This window comes from Hesperophylax consimilis, chromosome 23 (genome assembly GCF_061612785.1).
Source record: "Hesperophylax consimilis isolate HC1 chromosome 23, BYU_Hcon_1.0, whole genome shotgun sequence".
Lineage (NCBI taxonomy): Eukaryota > Metazoa > Arthropoda > Insecta > Trichoptera > Limnephilidae > Hesperophylax > Hesperophylax consimilis.
In genome coordinates, this window is record NC_142858.1 from 27,773,770 (window position 1) to 27,797,270 (window position 23,501).

The 23,501-nt window shown below is 33.7% G+C and overlaps 1 protein-coding gene across 4 annotated transcripts in view; it reads right to left on the bottom strand.

The window, feature by feature from the left end:
- The window catches only part of LOC149412519 (peptidoglycan recognition protein-like), a 44,170-nt gene that overhangs the window by 7,673 nt on the left and 12,996 nt on the right, over positions 1-23,501 (bottom strand). For 2 of the 4 annotated variants that reach the window (XM_089646009.1, XM_089646006.1), the window contains exon 2: positions 2,943-3,134. In XM_089646009.1, the coding sequence (XP_089502135.1) occupies positions 2,943-3,134 (192 nt within the window). The remainder of the gene's footprint in view (positions 1-2,942; positions 3,135-23,501) is intronic. The other 2 variants (XM_089646011.1, XM_089646010.1) reach the window with 1 other exon arrangement.

The window sequence follows — 23,501 nt, forward strand, 5'->3', positions numbered from 1 at the left end:
GTCTGGAAACTAGTGGTACAAGCGGGAAACTGATACATCTATATCAAGAACCCAAAGATCAGTTTTTTATTGTACTGAGCCTTTTTTTTTTGATTTTCTATTTTTATAAATTTTGAGCAGTCTACCGCTTCAACAGTACTGACTGATTTTTTTCAAATTTGACTTAAAAAATCCATCTTTGGAATCGAATTACTTGAATACGAAAACTCAAATCAAAAAAGTTATATCACAAAGTAGACTTTAAATATGATGTAGATTCACCACTTTCTTGCTTGTATCACTAATTTCCGGACACAATGTATAGATAAATTATAATAATATGAACTCCTAAGAGGTCTCGAGTGATTTATTATTTCTTAGGGGCCTTTTTTTGCATTAACTCCACCGAGGCCCCGTGGAAGTTTTTTTTCCTTCAGGGCTTGCGCCACCTTTGGGAATACTTAGAGATGGCAAAATTTAGCATTAATTTTCAGATTTTTTAGCATTAACAATTGGAAATTTAGCGTTTTATAGCATTTTGAGGCATAATTTAGCCTTTTGTAGCAAAATAGAAAAAAATGTATTTCGTGAATGTTTTTAGCGCATATTTCAAGTATTTTTTGTAAAATATATGTTTAACCTTCATTTGCAAGTATTTCCATGTGAAAGATTATAAATAATTAATTTTAATATTAAATTAATAAGGAAGGAAACTCTAAGTACGGGTCGAACACAAACACAACAAATGCAGATTGCGATTAACATCAATAGGCCTAATTTGTTTCGCACAATTTGTGTAATGTCAAAAAGCAATTTTAGCCTACAGTACAAAAATATTAAATATTTACACATAAAATAGTAAAAAAATTATAAAAAATCGTAATATAAATTTCGATTTTTGAAATTCTCACATATTATTTTAATACCCGGTATTTTCGGGAAATTCGCGCCTATTTCGCTAAATAGAATAATTTAGCTGAAATACGGCCAAAATCACGTTTTTCACGTTAATTCGCGAAATAGAAATCACTGGAAACACTTTCAAATGCCTTGAAAAGCAAAGAAAACTTATAAATGCTATATTTTCGAAACATAAATATGTTTTCGCGTTTTTAGTTAAAACGAAATTTTGCCATCTCTAGGAATCTTTTGTGGAGTCGAACAGCGGGTAGGTTTCTGGGTGTCTGTGTATCCAGGAGTGACGGATGTATAAATGCATCCCTCCTGCTGGAGTGCAAGGCGACGGGTTGAGAATGTCCAGGGCCAGAGAGCTCAAAGGGCCTCCCTCCTTCGGCCTCTCCTGATCCGCAGCTGGTAGACAGGGGCATGAACCCCGGCATCCCTGCTACGTCACCTAACGTAGCGAACCACTTGGAGTGACCTATGGCAGAGGTGTTGGTTATCCGATAAATGGTTCCCATTGCCAAATTGTCCTATGTCATCTTTGGGAACGCTGAATAAGGAGTCTTTTTGAGAAAAGGGGGTGGAAATAAAAGTTGGTAAATCATTCCACCCACTGCCGAGCTGTTGAACATAAGAACGACTCAAAGAAGCGACCCTTTCTCATGTGGCGAATGTCACTTATGAACAAAATTTGCCTAGAATTGTGAGACATGTTACAATATTTAAAGTCCATTTTCCCTTTCACTACCTCTTTTCAGTCCATGGCCAAATTGAATTCCTTCTTCAATGTTTTATATACATTTAGCGGTCTCCGACTTCTTGAACCGTATAATAAACACCATGCAAGTCATAGAGTTACAGAGTGGCAAAAAAATGTAGAAAAAAGAAGGGCGCTGCAATAGTATAAATTGCTTTTAATGGTAACACCAAGATGCTTCAAGGGTAAAAGGTAAAAAAAAGATGAATTTTCACCATATAAGTTTTTCGAAATGAATAATTTTGTTTTTCTGTTGTTTAATTATAATGGTTCCATGATATATCAACAAAATGACAATTAAACACACCTTTAAAAAGTGATATAGAGTCATTTTATAACTTTATATCACTTTTTGTAGGTGTGTTGAACTGTCATTTTGATAAGATACCCGGCCACCAATATAACAAACCATTTTTCTTGGATTCACCCTTCAAGGGTGTTAGGCTATAATTTCAAATTGTGGAAGGAGAGAAGGTGAATTTATATATTAATTTTATTTAAATGAGCAAATTTCATAATTAAATGGAAGATTGGAGTCGAGTTCAGACTTAGTTGAAGAGAGGAGATGCAATTTCAGATAGTGAGACTTGATAGAATATAGGATATTAGTTTAGTGAAGAAAAACTAAAACAAATTTGTAATCTAAAGATCCTACTATCAAGATCATAAAAAGTACAATATGGGAAGTTCAACACACGAATTTTAAAAAGATGAGAGGGAACAGAACAACAATGTCCAATTCTCAAAGGGCAAGTAAAATCAAAATAAATCTATGTTTAAGGCAATAAGCCACTGACGGTCTCCGTGGTCGAGGGGTTAGGCTCTCGAGTAGCCGTACGAAAGTCGCGGGTTCAAATCCCGGCATGCGCAAAGTGATTTTTACTTGATGAATTTATTTAACAATTTATCATTTTAAATTAAAAGATAGTATTCTTGAGCACGTTCTAGATTAGAAGATACTCTCAGTATCGCCCTGGCATAAGAGACCACGATTCAGATTTGAAATTTTACATGAAATGACTTTGGCCTACACCTACCACTTCCCCGTCTCCTTCCCTACCCACTACCTTCAGCCTCACAACATACCCCGATTGGGGATGGCCATGGCATCACTGGCTCCAGACGGTTGGGAGCAGTTGGAACTCTTGTGCGGTTTTAGATTTTAAAAAAACTTTTGAAAATTGAGTCACACAGTCAAATTCATTAATGTGAGAATTGTTTCAAAATCGTCGTAAGCAATTGAGCAACTCGGTGTTACCACAGTAAGAAATTATTTTTTTTCCATTTGTTTGCCAGACCGTACCTATGTCTGTATGAATAGGTATGTTCTTGCTGAGGTTCTCGGTCCCCTCTCCCGCCCCGCTTCTGGCCCCACCTTCTACGCTGGTCGCGCCGGGCAGCAGCAGCGCCAGCAACAGGCACACCAGCAGCGTGCCGCCCAGCAGAGCCGCGCCCGTCAGCTTCACGCCGGGCCGGTTGTGTACCCATTTCACTCCTGCAATAAGGACAAATTACACTTTTCATAATGATGTAGGTAGGTGTTTTCAAAAGAACAGTTACGCAATATAACATTGACAGAATAGAACAATGAAAAAACAGAACATGATAAAAATATGTAAGCTTTGGAACCCATATGAAAAATCTTTGTTTTATATTGGATTTCCATCAACCAAATGTTTTCAAAACATCGTACAAAAATAAGAACATTGGGTGGCGGCCACAACATATTTTGTTTTCCATCGGCCACGGAAAACACAAACAATGTGGCCTGCCCTAGTGCTTCATGTTTGTGCAAACATGAAGCATTAGGGCAGGCTTTATACGGTCAATATTTTTTTGAAAAGTGATATAAAATCATGAAAAGTGGTTAAAAACAGCTTAGGTAGGTTACGTTAGGTTAGGTTTGTAGACTAGTTTGATGTACTAGTAATGACTTGATATCTCTTTCAAACACGAGTTGATTTGTCACTTTTAGAGAAGAAATAATACTTTGATAAGGCGCTAAATCGTCAAAAAATGGTAACACCTTTAATACAACCATAGATCACGTCAAAGCATTTTTTCAACACATTGCCACAAACAAATCATCAAAAATACACGTGAAATTCATATTAAACCAGTTCGATACTCACACATACCGAATAGTAACACACACTTAAGCTGTACGAAAATTGGTACCAAAATAAAACACGTAATTTTTTTCACTCCGAATCCATGTGTGACCAGACGACCCATGTGAAAACTGGACGAAAAAAAGCAACGTGTGAAACACTCCTAATATCCTCGCTATGTGCTACATTCCTCGTGCAAATTTAAGCGGACTAAATCGGCCGCTTAAGCCAAGGTAAGCCGCAGAATAGTTCCCTCTTTAGACACCGAGGGGCTAGTGGTAACAAATGTCAAATATGACGTTTCAGTAACTATTTAAGTACTTCAATCTCACAGAAATATATGTAAATTGCATAATTTTATCAGTATGGACTGTTACATTGATTGAGATGTTGATGGGAGATGTTGATGGGAGATGTTGATGTTATTTTGATCTAGGAGGTTTTGGGTGAAGCCAATTACGAATATTCTTATTCATATTCATATTCCTGCAATCAGCACCGCATCATCAGCACACAATAGGCAACATACTTTCGGATTACTCAAATTCGCGCCCAATCCCACCTCTTTCAATTCTTGCATACAGTCAGGTATTTATTTATTTGAGGAACATAAACAGTCTTAGTAATACAATATATATAAGAGGATAAGAAAAAAACAGACCAATTATTAATGCTCACAGATAGATATTCAGAAACATAAAAATAACCTGTAAACTAGAATATTTAATAAAAATAGAAAGAAAAAAAACAGGATAAAGCAGCAAATAAGAAAAATAATAATACGAATGTAAATTCAACAAACGATAAACCTATAATATGTCTGCCATAAACAGCAATAAATAAAAGTGATTATAACTATACTAAATATACTTAGGTTGGAACGGGAAAGCTGAGGAGAGGGATAAGGAAAAGTTGCCACGCAAGTAATATTAAAATATTAGGTACAATCAATTTAACAGTCGTGAATATGAGTTAGAATGTGATACGATGAAATTCTGTAGTGATAGTAACTAGCAGTTAATATGTCAGCATGAGTGTCTATATTTGCAAATTTATTATTGTAGTAGTTACATGTCCTTTGCCTAAATTCATTTTGATTGGAATTGGTATTGCATCCATCAATGTAGAAAAGGGTATTTTGTCTTCTGTATCTAGGGAATGCAATCCCGGTATACCGGGATCCCGAAATACCGAGATCCCGCAGACATTTTGCGGGACTAATCTCGGTCGAAAATTTTGCGGGATCCCGCTGGACTGGCGAGATCACAGAGAAGCTTCTACAACTGCATCGACGTCCAGTTCTTCCACATCGGCTCACTGTGAACCTCAACTATCAACAAATAAAATCACTGACCATTTTTCAAGCGAAAACAATACCGTCGAAAAGAGGGTATTATAAATGGTGTCTAAAGATGGTTTACCATTCCGAGTTTGTACCTCGTCGGATTTGCGAGATCTTTTTAAAGCCGGGGGTTTTAACTTACCAACATCGTCTAATTCAATCAAATTAATGGTTATGAATTACGGCAAGACACTAAAAATGATGGTTATTCAAGATCTTTTAAAGCTGAATGAGAGCAACTACAGATTTACCCTAACTTACTCTGAATTACTTCGAGTCCGGTGGATTAAAAGGCACATACCTTCAATTCACTTACAATGCGCTAATGACTATTGTGCCAACCAGCGTGTAAGCTGAACGAGCTTTTTCAGCCGCTGGCTACCTTGCGTCCAATATCAGAAGCCGTTTATCAGATGACACAATTAATACTTTAACTTTTTTACGAAGCTATTTCCAAAATAATGTCTAATTAAACTTATGATGCTCATTGTACAAGAATATTGTTTATCGTGTGAACGTTATTATTTAAATTTAAGTTTCAGTTTCGGTTTCAGTGCCGGCAATCCGGGCGTTTATTTTATTTTCATTTGTGTACATAGATTTCTTTTACCCACCTCACTAGACAAAGTCTGTTCCGAGGCGGGTATGTTATGTAAATTTATGTCTTATCTTATTCTTTGCCAATTTATGACTTAAACTTTACGTATGTCTAACTAAAGGTATACCTATTAATAAATCATTTAAAATGTCCCAAAGAACTTGGTTAAAGTGGTTAAGGTATACATTTAAAAGTCTAAAAACAAGGTTGGTAGATCGAGGTATTAGGTCTTTATTATACTATTGATTAGATATCTAAGTCCACTCTGCTGGATCCCGAAAATACCTGGATCCAGCGGGACTAAGATTGTTCAGTCCCGCAAATACCTGGATTGACATTTTCTTGCGGGATTGCATTCCCTAGCTGTATCGAATTGGCGCATGGAAATTTATTTTGTTCAGCAACTCCGGGCAGTCAACTTTAGAGTTAATAATTTTATACAAGAGCATCTGATCAGCGACAATCCTCCTGTTGAGTAGTATCGTGATTCGAAAATGTTTCTCGATTTCGTCGTAAGAGTTGTATATGTTAAATGATTTAAAATTGAGGAATTTGAGAAATCGTTATACGTATAGATTATTATTATTATTACATCTATGTATAGATTGAATAACCATGGTGACATTACGAAGCCTTTTTGATATCAAACCAACCCGTAAAACCACCGTTCACCCTAAAACATGCAACACTTCCCTCATACAAACCCAGTGAGGCCAACATTACTGAATTAGAATATGAAATATTGTAAAATAATGTATCAACAATAAAAAAAAATACAGAGACACGCAATTGCCTGTGTGAGATTCGGTTTCTGTTTTTTTGCCAGAAACTTCTCAGTGAGCATACGCAATGAGAAGATCTGGTCCATGCATCCCCTTCCACTCATAAAAGCACCTGGCACATCCCATATTTTATCCTTTCTTACCTTTCAATCAAAATTCTACCATACAGCTTGCCAACTGAACTTAGCAAGCTAATAGCCCTATGATTCCCATATTCCATACGTGAACCTTTACCTTTGTATAACGACATGATCACAGCCCTTCTCCAATCTAAAGGCCTGTAACCCCCTTTAAACATTGGTTAAAAAGATTGCACAACCATGTGAGAATTATTTGGCTATCTCCATTAAAATATTCAGCAGTATTTTTTCGAAACCGACAGCCTTTCCATTCTTCATACATTTAATCGATCTTGTTATCTCATCCATGCTAATTTCATTAACATTCGCCCCATCATCATTCATATCTGATTCGCCGCTGGAAAAACCATCACTCGGGTTACTTTCGAAGACTTCCTCAAAATACTGCATCCATCTCTCTTTTATTTCTTCCTCATTCGTCAACATTTTTCCATCTTATTGATTTCCGAGTAAAACAAAATGAAAGTAAAATTCAGATTGATCCCCAATATCTTCAGAAGGCGAAACTGCTGTCACGCTTAGTAATAATAATAACTACACAGCAGAACTTGTTTATAAAAATTTGGCCTTGTTAGGAGTTCTACCGAGCCGAACCCTCTGATATGAAAATATCTGGAGTCGGTGAATTATTTTCCCATTTGATCTCTGATGAGTTGACGTGTTGTTCTTGTATTGTTTTGTATTTATTTTGCTTATATAATGCACTTGCATAGTGTTGATTGACTAGATGATCATTTGTGGAAAAGTGTGTGGAAGGGTTTAGTTTTTCCTGTGGGGAAGATTTAACCCGGACATAAAATCGGAAGTAGAAAAAAAACCTTTTTTTTCGTGAGTTGATTGATAATATTATTGAATTTGTAAAAGAAAAAACTTAATTTTAATAAAAAAAATTAAAAAATCAACTTTAAAATTTGATGAATTGCAAATTCTGTGAAACAACAAGTCCTAAGTATGTTTGATGTAAGTGAATAAAAGATTCGGTTTTTGGACACATTTTTTAACCAAGTAGGCACAAAAATTTAGCGGGATGGTAACAGATAAGATATTTACACACAAAACGATACTCGTGATAGGTATAGACGTAACACATCTTGGGGAAATCAGATCTAAACAAAACGGGTTTACCCAGAGCCAGGAGTCATCAATATGCATAATTTTATAAATACATACATACAGATGCATTTTTATATATTTATAGATACATATATACATATTATTCATCAGGTTCCAAGGGGTGATTTTACCCGTTATACCTACTGCAAATCTAATACGCGCAGTGGCGCATCGACTGAACAGGTACCCAAACCTCGAAAGTGATCTATTTGGACATCCATACATTGATCAGGAGTTACCTAAGCTCCTCGGTATGATTTTACCCGTTATACCTACTTCAAATCTAATGCTACGTATACATATGCGAACGAAGCAACTGCAAAGCGGCGTTATAATATACGTACCATAATAAACGCAGTGGCGCATCAACTGTCACATACCCAAACCTCGAAAGTGATCGTATGAAAAATAAGACTATTGATACATAAATCTTATTGCTATCCGAAAAATAAAAATATTACGAAAGGCCAATACATGTCGCACATTAAAATAAAAACGGATATGTTCATCCAAGACAGCATCCAATAAAAATATTCGTTAACCCTTTCATCCCAAGTGTTATTTATCACGAACTTTGTAATTTTTTTACCGTAACGGTAGCCTTTTTAAAACAGCCATGTTTTTGTTTTCTTATAGTTTGTAGTCTTTTCTGTGGCGTCTATTTTATCCGCTTGGTTGAAATCCTTATTCTCGCCACAAAAACGATAAATATTTTGACATCTGCTGATTTTGAGTTTCATCGAATTTCTGCCGTCATAGATTATTTCATTTAAGGTGAGAAATAAATATTTTCTACACGAATTACAAATATTTTAACGCTCAAAGATGTGTTCTATAATGATAACATCAGTTCAAATCATTGGACATCCATATATTCATCAGGAGTTACCTAAGCTCCTATGTGCGATTTTACCCGTTATACCTACTGCAAATTTAATACACGCAGTGTATCAACTGTACAGGTACCCAAACCTGACATCCATCTAAATGCACAAAAAACCTGATAAAATCTTAACCCTTTCAGCACTGCACTAAATAATATTTATACATCTAATGAATATCTTGAAAAAATATCTAAATATTATCTTTGTCAAAAAGTATTCATTAAATTAACCTAATCGACTCGTTACTGCTTAGTCAAAAATGGCTTACTTTTCTTTCAACTTTATGTATTTAAGGTCAGCTTTACAGGGTAGTTTACAGCTACTTACGGCGAAGATACATATGAATGATTAACTACAAATGACCTTCTATTCAGAGTCGAAAGGTATCAGGTTTGTTTACCGTCGCAGCGAAGAGAATTTTTAAATTTAATAGATCACGGATGCTGGTGGAAACTCAAACATTAAGTATTTTAATATAGATTGTTAAGTTTGTTAGATCTTAGACACCCACCAACGGATTTGCATTTCTTACAACGAACAATATGTAAATAAACAATTTCATTGAAATTATGTTGATTGATTTGGCAAGGTGAATAATTAAACGCAAAGTTCTCTAGCTATCAAATGGTGACCGGATAACACGTCAAAATGACAATTCAAAACACCTTTAAAAAGTGATATAAAATTATAAAAAGTGATGAAACAAAAACCAGGTGAAATAGGTTTGGTTTGACTTTTTATCACTTTTTAAATGTGTGTTGAATTGTCATTGTGTTGAGTTATGATGGTAACATCTTTTGCCACATGTTAAAATAAATCACCCAATTACTTACTACAAAAATATTTCTTTTTATCTAGGAGTTCTTTGAACAGTAGATCTTGCATACAAAAAGTATGTGTCTAATTTCTATTATTTTATAAATCAAATTCAAAATTCTCTCCTCAAATCATAAGTTTTGTTTGTAGGTACCTGATATAATAGCCACCTATTTAATTATAAAGCATAATATATATTATATTAAATAAGGAATTACATTTACGTCTGTTGAAGTCGTAGGTACAATATGGGTACCATAATGTTGGAAAAAAATGCGAATAAGAAAGTATAAAACATGGCGATTTCAGAATGCAAAACGGTTGAGTTAAAACAAGATCCCGCTACGCTCAGTGAAAAATAATATTTGTTAATAATACATTTGTGCAGCGGTGAAGATCCAATTATGATTAATGAATCTAATTGATAAAAATAGTCAAAATTATTATTCAATTCACCATCCAAATACTAATTAAGGTTCCGAGTTCTAACACGATGTGTCAACCAAAGTGTTGATGTGTCAAATCCACGTGTGAGAGGAACAAGGGAATGAGTAAGAATATCCTTTCAAGGAAAAGTAAGAATAGTCAAAATGCAAATTAACTTGGATTTTGCTAAAGTAGAGGACATCATCAAACACGCCAAGGACAACAACAGGTTGAGTGTACTAAAATTGTTTGACCTGTCACAGAAAAGGTCACAATTAATTCGTATTAGAGTAATGTATTTATACACATGGTGCTGACGAACTGGACCAATTATTCTATCCTAGTAATTATCTTCCAGCACGTGGCACTACAGCTCTTCATTCCTTTACCTTCATCTTACCTCAAGCGACCTACGTATGCGACCGTTGTGGGCGTGGCACTACAGCCCTTCATTATTTCACCTACATATTACCTCAAGCGACCTACGTATGCAACCGGACGTGCTCGTGGCACTTTTCCAGCGTAAATAAATTGGTGATGGGCTATTATTCTACTCCCAGTTACAATGTTGATATTTGAAAAATTTCTAACCGCACGTCAAATAACGTCATATCCATAATGGAATATATTATGTTTAGGTGACTTTTAAGTGAGGTAGAGTGCTAATAATGAAAAATAAGACTATTGATACATAAATCTTCTTGTTATCCGAAAAATAAAAATATTAAGAAAACCCAATAGATGTCGCACATTAAAATAAAAACGGACATGTTCATCCAAGACAGCATCCAATAAAAATATTCGTTAACCCTTTCATCCCAAGTGTTAATTATCACGAACTTTGTAATTTTTTTACCGAAACGGTAGCGATTTAAAAAAGCCATGTTTTTGTTTTCTTATAGCTTGTAATCTGTGGCGTCTATTTTTTTCGCTTGGTTGAAATCCTTATTCTCGCCACAAAAACGATAAATATTTTAACATCATCTGCTTATTTTGAGTTTCATCGAATTTCCGCCGTCATTGATTATTTCATTAAGATGAGAAATAAATATTTTCTACTCGAATTACAAACATTTTAACGCTCAAAGATGTGTTCTATAATGATAACATCAGTTCAAATCACTGTTCACAGTCATTTGCCAAAATATTGGAAATGAATTTCAATGTTCATTCAAATTAACACTTGTAGTGACGGACATATTTTCGACTAGTATGGCGAATTTTTATAGATTATTTCTTTATTTCTGAATGAATTTTAGTTAAAATGTTATTTGTTTCAAATCTTAGAGATTATTACTACATTGTAAATGTGCATTTTAGAAATAAAACAGTTATTTATATTACTTTTGTATTATGTTTATTTTACCCCACTATTTAAAAAATACTCTCTGACGTCCAATGTTAAGCCAAATTAACATAGAATAATTAAAAAAAAAATTAAATACCGAAAAATTTTCTGAGGTATTATCAAGCATTACATATTTTACACATATGGAAACAATAATGCGGGTGTGAAAGGGTTAAGAAAATGAAAAGAGTGTTGGTAGTTCTTAGTCGAAGTATGATACATTTAAATATGACCGAAGGAAATAGGGTCGGATTAGCCAAGTGGTAGAGCACCGCCCGGCAAGTCTGAGGTCCTGGGTTCAATTCCTAGATGCGACTGTATATTTTTTTCAGATTTTTCCGTTTCAAATTGTCATTTGAGAATCTCTAATATGGTCTTCAATGAAAAATAAGACTGCATTGATATTGTCGTAGCAATTTTTTTTATCCCGTAGAGCACCTGACCGGCAACCAGAAAAACTGCGTGTTCAATTCCCGTCGGCGGCATTTATTTTTTCTCGGAAGATTTTTCCATTTATATAGGTGTTTCGGGCTAATAATTATTGCTTAAAAATAATATTTTATCCTTTGTGCTATACATAAAAACCTTGTCTCGTAAACATTAATTTATCATTAAAAATAACATCTACTTGAATATCACTATCGCTTTCAGAATTAATATATGTAAATCTCGAAAACGGAAATAACATCCCGACATCTGATTGAGCTGAAACTCGACAGATAGACTCGTTACATGACATATATGCATTTCTCTGAAATTGGATGACATTATTTTTTACAATTATTTTCTGTATAATTCACTATGTTGGAATCAAAAATACTTAACTGCTACAAGGAAAGAGTGAATAGATGAGCATATAATACTTAACTGCTGCAAGGACAGAGTGAATAGATGAGCATTATAATACTTAACTGCTACAAGGAAAGAGTGAATAGATGAACATTATAATATTTAACTGCTACAAGGAAAGAGTGAGTAGATGAGCATTATAATAAGCATGTCTGTGTTTGTGTTGCTGATATCGCCGGGCGATGTGCCGTCAAGGACAAAGCTGAGTAATATAATTGGCACTGGATATATATGTATTGACATTGTGTTATCGTCAGTAAAAATCTGGAAAAGCGAATTGCAGCCGCTCGAATAAAGATATTTACAATAATATCACCTTTTTAATGAAATAAAACATTATATTTTCGTAAGTAGGTAGGTTATAATAATAATAGTAATATAGCTTACAAACCGGTTTCTAAACTTCGCCGCGTACAAAAAATTTTTGAACGGATATTTAAAATCCCAATAGCTCACAACAAATAATTCCAGACTGAAAAAGGTGTGCAAATTTCATGATGCCAGAGCTCATCATTTGAGTTGAATGAACAGATTAATTCAAAGTGATTATTATATAATTATAAATTACAGGGTGTCTGGAGTAATGTGCGCTAACTTCGTGGGGTGATTCCACATGACTTTAAAAGTAAATAAGATAAATATCAATTTGAATGAATTAAACACTAGTATATATGGAATTATTTCGCGGATAAGAGATAAGCCGCCATAGCTCAGTGGTCAGAGCTGTCGACCGGAAATCGAAGGGACACGAGTTCGAGTCCCGTTGGCGTCATGTATCTTTTATCAGGAGATTTTTCAATGTGGATGAGTGTTTCAGGCGAATAATTATTGCTTGTAAAATAATTGTTACCCTTTGTGCTATGCATAAAAAATCTTGTCTTAGACAAGAATTATTTATATATATTTATCTTATATTTATCTTATTATCTTTTGTTTACCAAAAAATAATAAGATAAATATCATTTTTACTTATCATGGTGGAATTAGTTAATAACAATCGTGTAGAATCACCTCCCGAAGTTAGTGCACTTAATCCCGGACACCCTGTATAATAAACCTGTTCACATTCCCTCAGTGACATTTAGAATAATTTATTGATGGAAGTAGCAGTCGTAAAAAAATAACAAAAAATGCACATTTTCAGCTACAACGTCATTGATGTCGTGTTTTTCAATCTTAATTTTGTGAAAAATAGACCTCGAGTCAAAAAAAATAAGATTCTAATTGTCTCTCATTTGATAAATAAAAACCAAAATTCCCCTTAAAACCATAAGATTAGTGAGTAGGTATTTGAATATTTAATCAATAATAAAACCTTTTTTTCTGAAACATTAAAACGGCCACCATCTTAAGCTGCAACAAAATATTTTTTTCAGGCAAATGAAACAAGCCAAATGGTCGAAATTGACTAATTCCCGACACACGATCGAGCTGTAACTCGGAAAATAGACTTTTCGGTCGAATGGAAGCAATTACGAATAAACACGCGGACGTGTACGCATTTCATGTCGGTCCCAAATTACCCAATCGGAATTGGGCTCAGTTGTTAGCGCGGTTGACTCCAGTTTTCTGGGAGGAAGGTTCAATTCTCAAGTCAAACCAAAAAAAGTTTTTTTTAAATAGAATGTATAAAAAATAATATAATAATAATAAATATTTTTGTTTGTTTGTCCCGTATGCGTTTCCATACCATTCATCCGATTTCGTTGAAAATTTCAAAATTTGTTCTTATTAGTGCCTGCAGTGTTTTCTCTGCATTGGAATGCGATACGAAGTTATGATACTACATGAAGTGAATGGTAAAAAAGCTGGGGATGCCCGAGGAAGACATGAATGAAATAATTATTTGTGTTAAAATGAGACGTAAGTAATGAATTAAGAAAGAAAGAAAGAGCTGTGAGGAAAATTTATGACTTGGAAGAGAATGGTTGATGAGGAAGAAGTGGCACGATTAAGTGAAGCAAATACTTATAACAATATATTATTACTCTAAGCAGAATTCTTGCCTGAACAAACTATGCAATAATTACTATAGCGTATTATCCAAGGTGGATATTTTCAGTTGCGAACTTACCAAATACAAGAGGTCCATAAAATAATATTTTCCTAATAGTTTGTGAATAATGTTATGTCTCTATTGGTTATATTTAAATAATAATAACAATATTTGGATGATTTAAATATATAAAACATTTATACTAAGATTTGATTTATATCTACAACATTTATGGCTATAAATGTATTGATAAATGTTTTTTTTGTAAAATTTTTATTTTTATATAATCTTTTGTTTTGTATAAATTTTTGATTTCATATTCATTTCTTACAAATTTTATTTATTTATTCCTTATTATGCTGCCTCAGTAGAGGTAAAGTCACAAGGAGGAAATCCATCATGGGTTTTATTTTGACCATATAATACTTATGTACAAACTGAAATAAGTGTAAACCGTAAAAATTAATAAATAAATAATTTTATTATTATTTCCACCTTAAAGAATGCAAACAGTTGTCAGGTAGTTTAAAATTCACTACCTCAAAACTTTACCCCAAACCATTTTAAGTCCTCGAGTAACGTCGGGTATAAACGTGGTTTAGAGAAAACTTCCGCTGCGTCTTATAATAAATGTGCATATCTACAACATACTTGTGCATAAGAATAATAATTCAATTAAGGATATGTATTTTGTGGTAATCGCAGTTGAATGCGATATGCAAACGCTAATGTAGGCAGCGATAGCCTCAGTCGGCCGGGGTTAGCCCGAGAGAAGGAGGCAACAGGTTTTTCCAGCGAGTCATGGGTACCTAACGCTGTTGTTCGCGCTACTAGCTCTGCATCACATTATAATATATTCACTAGAAACGCATTGACGCGTCGAGTATCTATTATCCGGGTCACAGTGTGCATTTTTATGAATTTATTGTTTGAAACATTTACAGAGTGTTAACAATTATTACATTTATATTATTTGCGTGGGAATGTGCACAGATATTAACACTCCAATTAAAAATGTTCACAGCATGCGTAAACAAGGTTTAGTTGATATTAGGCGGAGATGCTAGTAGTGAAAGAAAAAAAAATAATTAAAAAGAAATATAAAACATGAATATTAAATATGAAATATAAAATATAGTAAATGTACAGAGAAAGGATAAGGAAAAAAGTAAAGAAAATAATAAAGCAATTATATCTCTTAACTGTTCTCCATAACATACCATGGTAGAAGATTGTTTATTTGTTTTTTTAAATATGCGAGACTGTTTGCGAATATATCTATAAGGTCGCATTCAACTGTATTGTACAGACGACACATTCGAGACAGTGGATTGAAATATGCAATATTGTTATTAAACGCCCGAGGAAGACATGGCACGATCAAGTGAATCGGATACTCGAGTCGGGCCATGTCAAGAGTCAGAATAATAGAAGAGTATGTATGAGACGATGTATGAATGTGAATGAGGCAAGAAGTGTGTGCCAAGACCGAGTTGTTTGGCGGTCCGTCCTCTCTGCCTACCCCTGCGGGGAAACGGCGTGATGGTTAGTTAGTTAGTTATTAAATATTTCAATATGGAATATATTTTGGCTCCTTAAATTATGTCTATTAGGAACTTGAATATGAATATTGCTTAGACAATTAGTGGTAAGATGTACGTTCCTTTCTTTGGTCTTCTTTTTAAACCTTCTCTAACCCAAGATGTCAACTTGCGTTACCTAGCTTCTATAGCTTTGATCGAATTTCCACCTTTCGCATAGATTATTGAAATAACATTTCGCTTAAAAATAAATTATAATAAGAAACAACTATTAACGTGGGGGGGGGGAGAGATGAAATAATGTACCAACTGAAATTGTTATTTAAAAATAAAAACTCAATTTTTTCCGTTTTCAGTTAATACATTTTTGTATTTGGATACATTTTATCCAAATGACATCAGATAATGCAGCCTATAGAACACATCATACTAAAGACACTAATAAGATTAAACACGTACGGAGAAAACTAACTGAAATAAAATGATGATAATTTATTAAGAATCTGTGAAGCGGGATTGTGTAGGCCATTAACAAATGAATTGATAGGTTTCCCTAAAAAGTTTTCAGTAAAAGACGAATGTGTTATCGTGATGTCAGAACACGTGTTAATAAAATTTCATATAATTTCGCATTTGGTCATTGTATGTTATCAGGTTAGCTAATAAAATTTCAAAATTGAAATAAAGTTAAAAATTTTACCGTAAAAAGGTTATTTTTTCCGTAATACCATTTTAATGTAATGAATGGACAAAGATAAGATGTCATCTCGGGTCATTTACCGATAAAGTAACCGTTATCGAGAATTAATACTGAAGTCATCTTGTAGCGGGGATTGTTACCGTCCATATAAAGTATAAAAAATGCGGATATCTTGTTGTTAGAATTTGGAACAACTGTAAACTTAATATATATATTATAAATATATATATTTCATTTTAACATAAACTACTAGTCTTATCAAAATTCCCCGATTCCAAGACTTCACAGTCTCGGAAATAAATACTCTGATCTGGGATATATATTTCATCTTAAAAATAATCAATATAAATATTGTTTATTTCAATTCTTTTATATATCGAGACACAAATAGACATCTATAATTTTCGCAATATATATATTTTTATTTTGAATATCTATTTATGTGAGACTTCTTATCATTTTTACTAATGTATCTTATTTTAATATATGCTTTTGTTGTAACATTTAATATTTTTTCTTTTTTCGTTGTATTATGTTTCCTTTATTGTTTTTTTTTTATTTTTTTATTCTAGATAAAAGAAAATTACATTTTCACTTATTTAACTAGAAATAACATATATATTAGGGCGGAGTGAAAAAACTTTTTTTCAAATTTCGTGTTTCCTATACTACCAATGGGTGCCTTGGTAGTACCCTATAAAGTACACAAAATATCATCAAATTCCAACTTCATCTTCAGGTGGCGCACTGACCCTAAAGTTCTACAAAAAATTGTGTTTTTTCAGATTTTGTTAGTAAACAAGCACATCATATAATCCAGCTTAAACGTCACAAAATGTATTTTAGTTTTAGCCATCTAACTTACCCCTCTTCCCCCCACCTTTTGACACTATTTTGCGTAACAACAGTTGCAGTCAATCAGTAATTAACAGACATTAGTGCGGAGTGCACGTTCGTTGGAACAGCTGCGAAAACTTGATTGTGATTTCTTTGTAATATGCCTAAAACAAGAAAAATTTCTATGTGTTCTATGTTTGGTGGCCCAGAAAAATTAAAAGACAATGTGTTGCCAACTTATTCGGATGTAATGAAGTATTATTTGTGGATTAGAAATGACTTGCAGTGGTTATCAAATGGAAAAGATCCTTCTGTGAAAGATATATGTGAAATAATTGCAATTGATCTAATTACGTTGTGGAATAAAGAGTCTATTCCTATTGTAACTGAACGTCAAATTGTAACTAAACTATCACAAGTACAAATGCTTAAAGAAATGTAGAGTACCTAAAAAGAAAACTGAATTTTATGAAGATGCAACAAAAAAAACTCTTTGATATTGCTGTTTGCAAGTGCATTTGTGTCGATTTTTGTAAATGTTTAGTGAAAATACCCAAGAAGGAGCTAGAATTCCTGCAAGATCAGAGAAGTAGCCGCAAAATGTATATCGGCTCAAAAGATATAGTGGCAACCAAGGCTTTGGAGCGTAGGCAATCACGACTGATGAGGCAAAATAAATTCCTTCAAAAACAGACTGTTGAGAAACCTCTGAGCCCCTCACCAGAGACTTCAGAGACCTCGGATGATAGTGTAAGATTATCAGACAGCAATCAAGATCCAGACTTTTATACACTTTTTCCGGCATACTCCACGCCATCCACATCAAAATCACAAACAAATCAGATGAGGCATTGATTGAAAAATCTTGCCACAGCCTGTGACAGGACTGGTGTCTCCGACAGATCAGCATCAACCATCGCCAGTGCAGTTCTTCAAGATATTGGTTTTATTTCTAAACAAGATTTCTCAAAAGTAATAGATAGAAGTAAATTACGACGCGAGCGCCGAAAAGTTCGAGAAGAGTTGCAAAGAAGGCAGATTTCGAGCTTCGGAAGTTCTGACGGTAAAACAAGTGGGTTATATTTTGATGGTCGGAAAGACAAGACCATTGTGCAGGAAAAACATGATAACAAGTACCACAGGAGAGCCATTACTGAAGAACATATTGTTTTGCTCTCCGAGCCAGATTCTCAGTACATTGGCCACGTCGCGCCTCCTTCTGGAACCGCTAATTCTATCAAGGATTCAATTGTAGAATTTTTAAATTTGCACTTCGGAGATTTATCAACCATTGTAGCAATTAGATGCGATGGAACGGCTGTAAACACGGGCTTCAAGAATGGAGCAATCGCATTGATTGAAAGACATTTAAATAGACCATTACACTGGTTTATATGTTTGTTGCATGCCAACGAATTACCACTGCGTCATCTTTTTAATACTTTGGATGGCAGTACTTCAGGTCCCAATACGTTCGCAGGAGTCATTGGCAAGATGTTACAGCACTGTGAAGACCTCCCTGTGGTAAAATTTGATAAAATTGCGACAGTCTTACCCGATATCGACGTGAAAATTCTAAGCAATGATCAAAAGTATCTGTATGAAATTTGTCAAGCTGTAACACAAGGCAGCGTAAAAACTGATTTGGCTAATAAGCAACCAGAAAAGCTGGCACACTCTCGTTGGCTAACCTGTGCAAATGGAATATTGAGACTATATTTAGCAACAAAGTATCCAACTCATAGTCTGGTTGAGATTGCTACGTTTGTGATAAAAGTGTATGCGCCAATATGGTTCACCATAAAAACAAAACCTCCAAAACAGGCTGTGGAGAGATGTGTGAAGCTGGTCACTGAAGCTAGCTTGGCTGTTTGCGGAAGTACAGCACGCGATGGATATATTCGAGTAACAATAAAATCGAGAAAAGAAATGCCGAAATTCGAAACAAAATTACACCTTTCCTCTGGAATTCAGGGAGCTACCCCATACGCATATGACACGACTGAAGGCTGAAATGATTAAAATATATATATATTCTTAATGTTCCTTATATGTTAATGCAAATAATAAAGTTAAATATGATAATAATTTTGTTTTAAATTTTTAAAAAATTTCTAGAATCGATCATTTTTTCAAAATTTCAGATCCTCTGCGCCACCTGAAGATCATATATAAAAAAAAATAAAAAATATTTTTCAACAGCTATTTATCTACAGCAACATTAAATGATATAGGGTTTTTGAAATTCGAAGAAAAAATTTTTTCGACCTCTTTCACTCCTGCTAATATATATTACACACCGATATTATTCACTTTCATTGTTTTGTTGATTGAGCATAAAACTGAACAATTTTTTTTAAATGTACCTATACTTTTTTCATTTTTAATTTCGTCTGGGAGGCAATTATATATGTTGCTTCCCTCTTAACCAATGGATTGCTTGCCATAATGAGTATATATGGTGTTTAAATGTATTTTATCGTGTTGCCGTGTAAAGTGTGTGTGTACTTGGGACGTTTTAATGAGTTCTGTATTTGTATGTATGAGTTTATTATTTATTTTGTAAATAAGAAGACATGTATTATATTCATATATATTTTTTTAATTTTAATAGTTTTGTTTCAATATATAATTTTTTTGTTGATGTTCTAGGTTTGAAGTGAAATAGCTTTTTGATTACTTTGTTTTGTGTTACCTGTAGTTTGTTTATATATGTTTCACATGTATTTCCCCAGATTTCAACCAAGTAGTTTAAATGTGAGTGTACGAGGCTAATGTTAATTAAGGCTAGTTTTAATTTTGAAGAATTTATAATAACTGTGATACTCTACTATTAAACTTTGTAGTGTGTAAAAGCCCATTAGGGCGTGTAATAATAAATAAATAAATAAATAAATAAATAAAAAGGGCCTGATTTAAGGTGTTAAGAGTTAAAATGCGATTTTGAATCAGATGACGTCTTAATAGTTGTTTATTGTTATTAAGTTTAATTTGTAGAACTCCATTTTATTTATTTTTTTGTTATATGTACAATAATATTATTATTGGGTTTATAAAAACAGTTTATTTTTAAACAAGTTCTGCTGTGTAATTATTATTACGCGTGACAGCTGTTTCGCCCTCTAAAGGCATTATCAAACTATATTGTATATATAAAAAAATAATAATAATAATAGTTGTTATTCTCTCCACATTGCTTCGCAATGGCGCTACGAATAGGATGAGATGTCGTTTTGATTGAGAAATAATGGAAATATTTGATTCAAATCACGCCATTTATCATATTTAGTCTAAATACTGTAATGCCATGTAAGTAAGTGTAGTTTAAGAAGTGCATCGAGAGGTTATAGAAGTTAGGTAAGCCAAGTGTCTGCGGTTACTGAGCTCTGAGTTGTGCGGAAATCTGCGGTCACATTCTGAGCAAATTTCCATTGCACCAAAAAAAGATTACGTTTATCGTACCTACATAAAATATAATTTTTTATGTGAATACCGCACAAGAGTCACAACTGCTCCCAACGTCCGGAGAGAGTCCCAACGTTCCCATATGTCAGGGCCGACCCTGAGCCAAACGGCGCCTGGCGCGAGTAAAATTTTGGCGCCCCTGGTCAAAACCAATAGACGTCTAGGTAGATAATCACCGGAATCGCAATAATATTAGGATTATTTGTATTTTTGTGTAGGGACGTTTTAATGAAAATTTTTTTTTTAATTGCGTTAGTACTGTTAGGTTGTAACAGCGCCTTGATACTTCGGCGCCTGGAGCGGCCTGCTCCAATTGCGCTCGCTTATTCCGGCCCTGTTAAGTGCCATCCTCAATTGGGATACATTGTGAAGCTTAGGTTATTGGAGACGGGAAGGAGACAAGGAAGATGAAGGTAAGGAAGTACCAAGTATACCAAGTATATTATTTTTAGTTAATTATTTGAAAAACACACAAATTTATTAAGTCAAATTTCCAAACCGCGATCGTAGTAGAGAGCCTTACTCCTCGTACACTGAGGCCGTTCATTGAACTCGCAATGATTTTGTCAACATATTAATGAAATTCTAATAAATTTTCAATTTAAGTTATAATATCAAACCAACAGATTTTATTGAAAATTAAAAAAAATATATTGAAAGTATTCTTGACAACAACTCTCCCTTCAACTGGAATTCTTTAACACTGATTTCACCTTAGTTAGGCAAAGGAACGCAAAGGAAGGCAAAACAGCCATCGGGCGTACTTAAATTATAAATAGAACTATATAAATCGGCAAAAATCTATAAATCAGCAAATATCTATAAATCGGCAAAAATCTATAAATCGGCAAATATCTATAAATCGGCAAATATCTATAAATCGGCAGAAATCTATAAATCGGCAAAAATCTATAAATCGGCAAATATCTATAAATCGGCAGAAATCTATAAATCGGCAAAAATCTATAAATCGGCAAATATCTATAAATCGGTATAAAACTATAATTCGGCAAAACTCTATGAATCGGCAAAACACTATGAATTGGCAAAACACTATAAATCGGCATAACTCTTGTTTCAAATTGCTCTCCCCAAATGATTTTCAAATGAAACTCATCAACAACCGTAAACACTATGTTATTCTACCTCAAACATTTTTAGATAAGATAAATAAAGTGAATAGAATAAGATACAACTAAATGATTAATATAAAGACCTTGATTCGAATAAAGTTTTTATGACGAGCGTTGCTTGCAATACTAATCGTTGAAGCAAGTATTTTTCACGGTCTGCATACTATATAAAGATTTTCCTTGATGAAGTTGTTTTCTCACAGAGACGTGCAGCGTTTTTTAGAATTACGAGATCACGGACAACAAATCAGATATTTAATATTCTTCGCTAAAATGTATTTAATCTTTATCGAACTAAAAAAGTTGTCTGCTATAACAATGGGATTGCTAGGTATCTGCTACGGTGTATATTACATTCTAAACGGTTTATTGTAACCTATTTCCTGCTGTCCTGGCTGATATAGGCTTATAAGACCCGGATAATTTCACACGAGTCGCTAACACACCGTTCAGGTACTTTTCCACCTTCCTCCATGCCATATTCTTCTCCTCCTCACTACCTTCAGCCTCATTACAATGGCAGAGGAAGTACAAAAGTATCTGAGATATTTATATCTAGAATTCAGAAATTATCCCTGGTTTTATCCATCAGATTTTCTGTCTGGTTTGCTGGGAATTAGTAGTCCCACCGATAGGAGAAAAACTGCTTTAGTGAAAACAGCACGTTACCTTCTGAACGGCCATAACTGTATTCCTTATATAATGACCGGTCGGTGGTCGAGTTGACATCGCGTTTGGGTCCCACCCAGGCGTAGTGTGTAAGTAAGTCCTCCATCACAACACAAGCAACATTTTCAGCTTACTGTGCTGGTAGTAGGAGATTTTCATTTATTGTGAAATTATTCGTAACCCGGGAATGTTTGTCTTTCTTTTAAAAAAAAATACAACAACTGAGTTTCACTTTCCTGAAAATTTCAAAAGAGCGCCCAGGCATAGGTTTTTTGTTGTTTAGAAAAATGATTGTACTGTTAAATAACTGTCATTATTCATATTCAAATGACATTATTCAATAAATACCATAAATACCACGCTATTAAAGCATTCAACAGTCTAAACAAAAATTGAGGAAAATAAAGATAAATTCAAACACAAAATAAAAAAAATGGATTAAAGAACAAAAAAGACAATATTTCCAAAATTCTATAACATAAAAGAATAAAACATATACACGCAACACAAAAAAAATATATAAAACACGCAACACGTTCTAACACATAAATCATTATAAATGCCGATTTCCATTCTCTTTTAATATTTTTATTTTAGTGTGAAAATTAAATTTTAATTTCTAATCTTTATTCTTAGTTTAAATTTATCTTTATTTTAATGTTGTTTTTTGTTTAATTGTATAAATTCGTATATTTTAAAATGGGGGCCTCAGCACGGGTAAATAACCCAGTGAGGCCAACATTACTGAATTAAGATATGAAATACTGTAAAATAATGTATCAATAAAAAAAATAAATAAAAAAAATTGAAGTTGAAAATTTGAATAAAATTATTTTATTTAACTTTGTATGGTGTATGTTTATTATTGGTTATACTTGCTGTAAATGTGCATTTAGAATAAGTATACCCCAATTGGGGATACCATAGTCTCACTGACTCCAGACGGTTGGGAGCAGTTGGGACTACTGTGCATTATTCACAATAAAATTTAAAATAACACGGGCTTCTTATTATTTCTAGGTGTAGAACTAAATTATCATTGCTGATGCCAGATGATGCTAGTTAACAGCCTCGCAGACAATTAGGATGTTTTTATGAAATATATATATGTT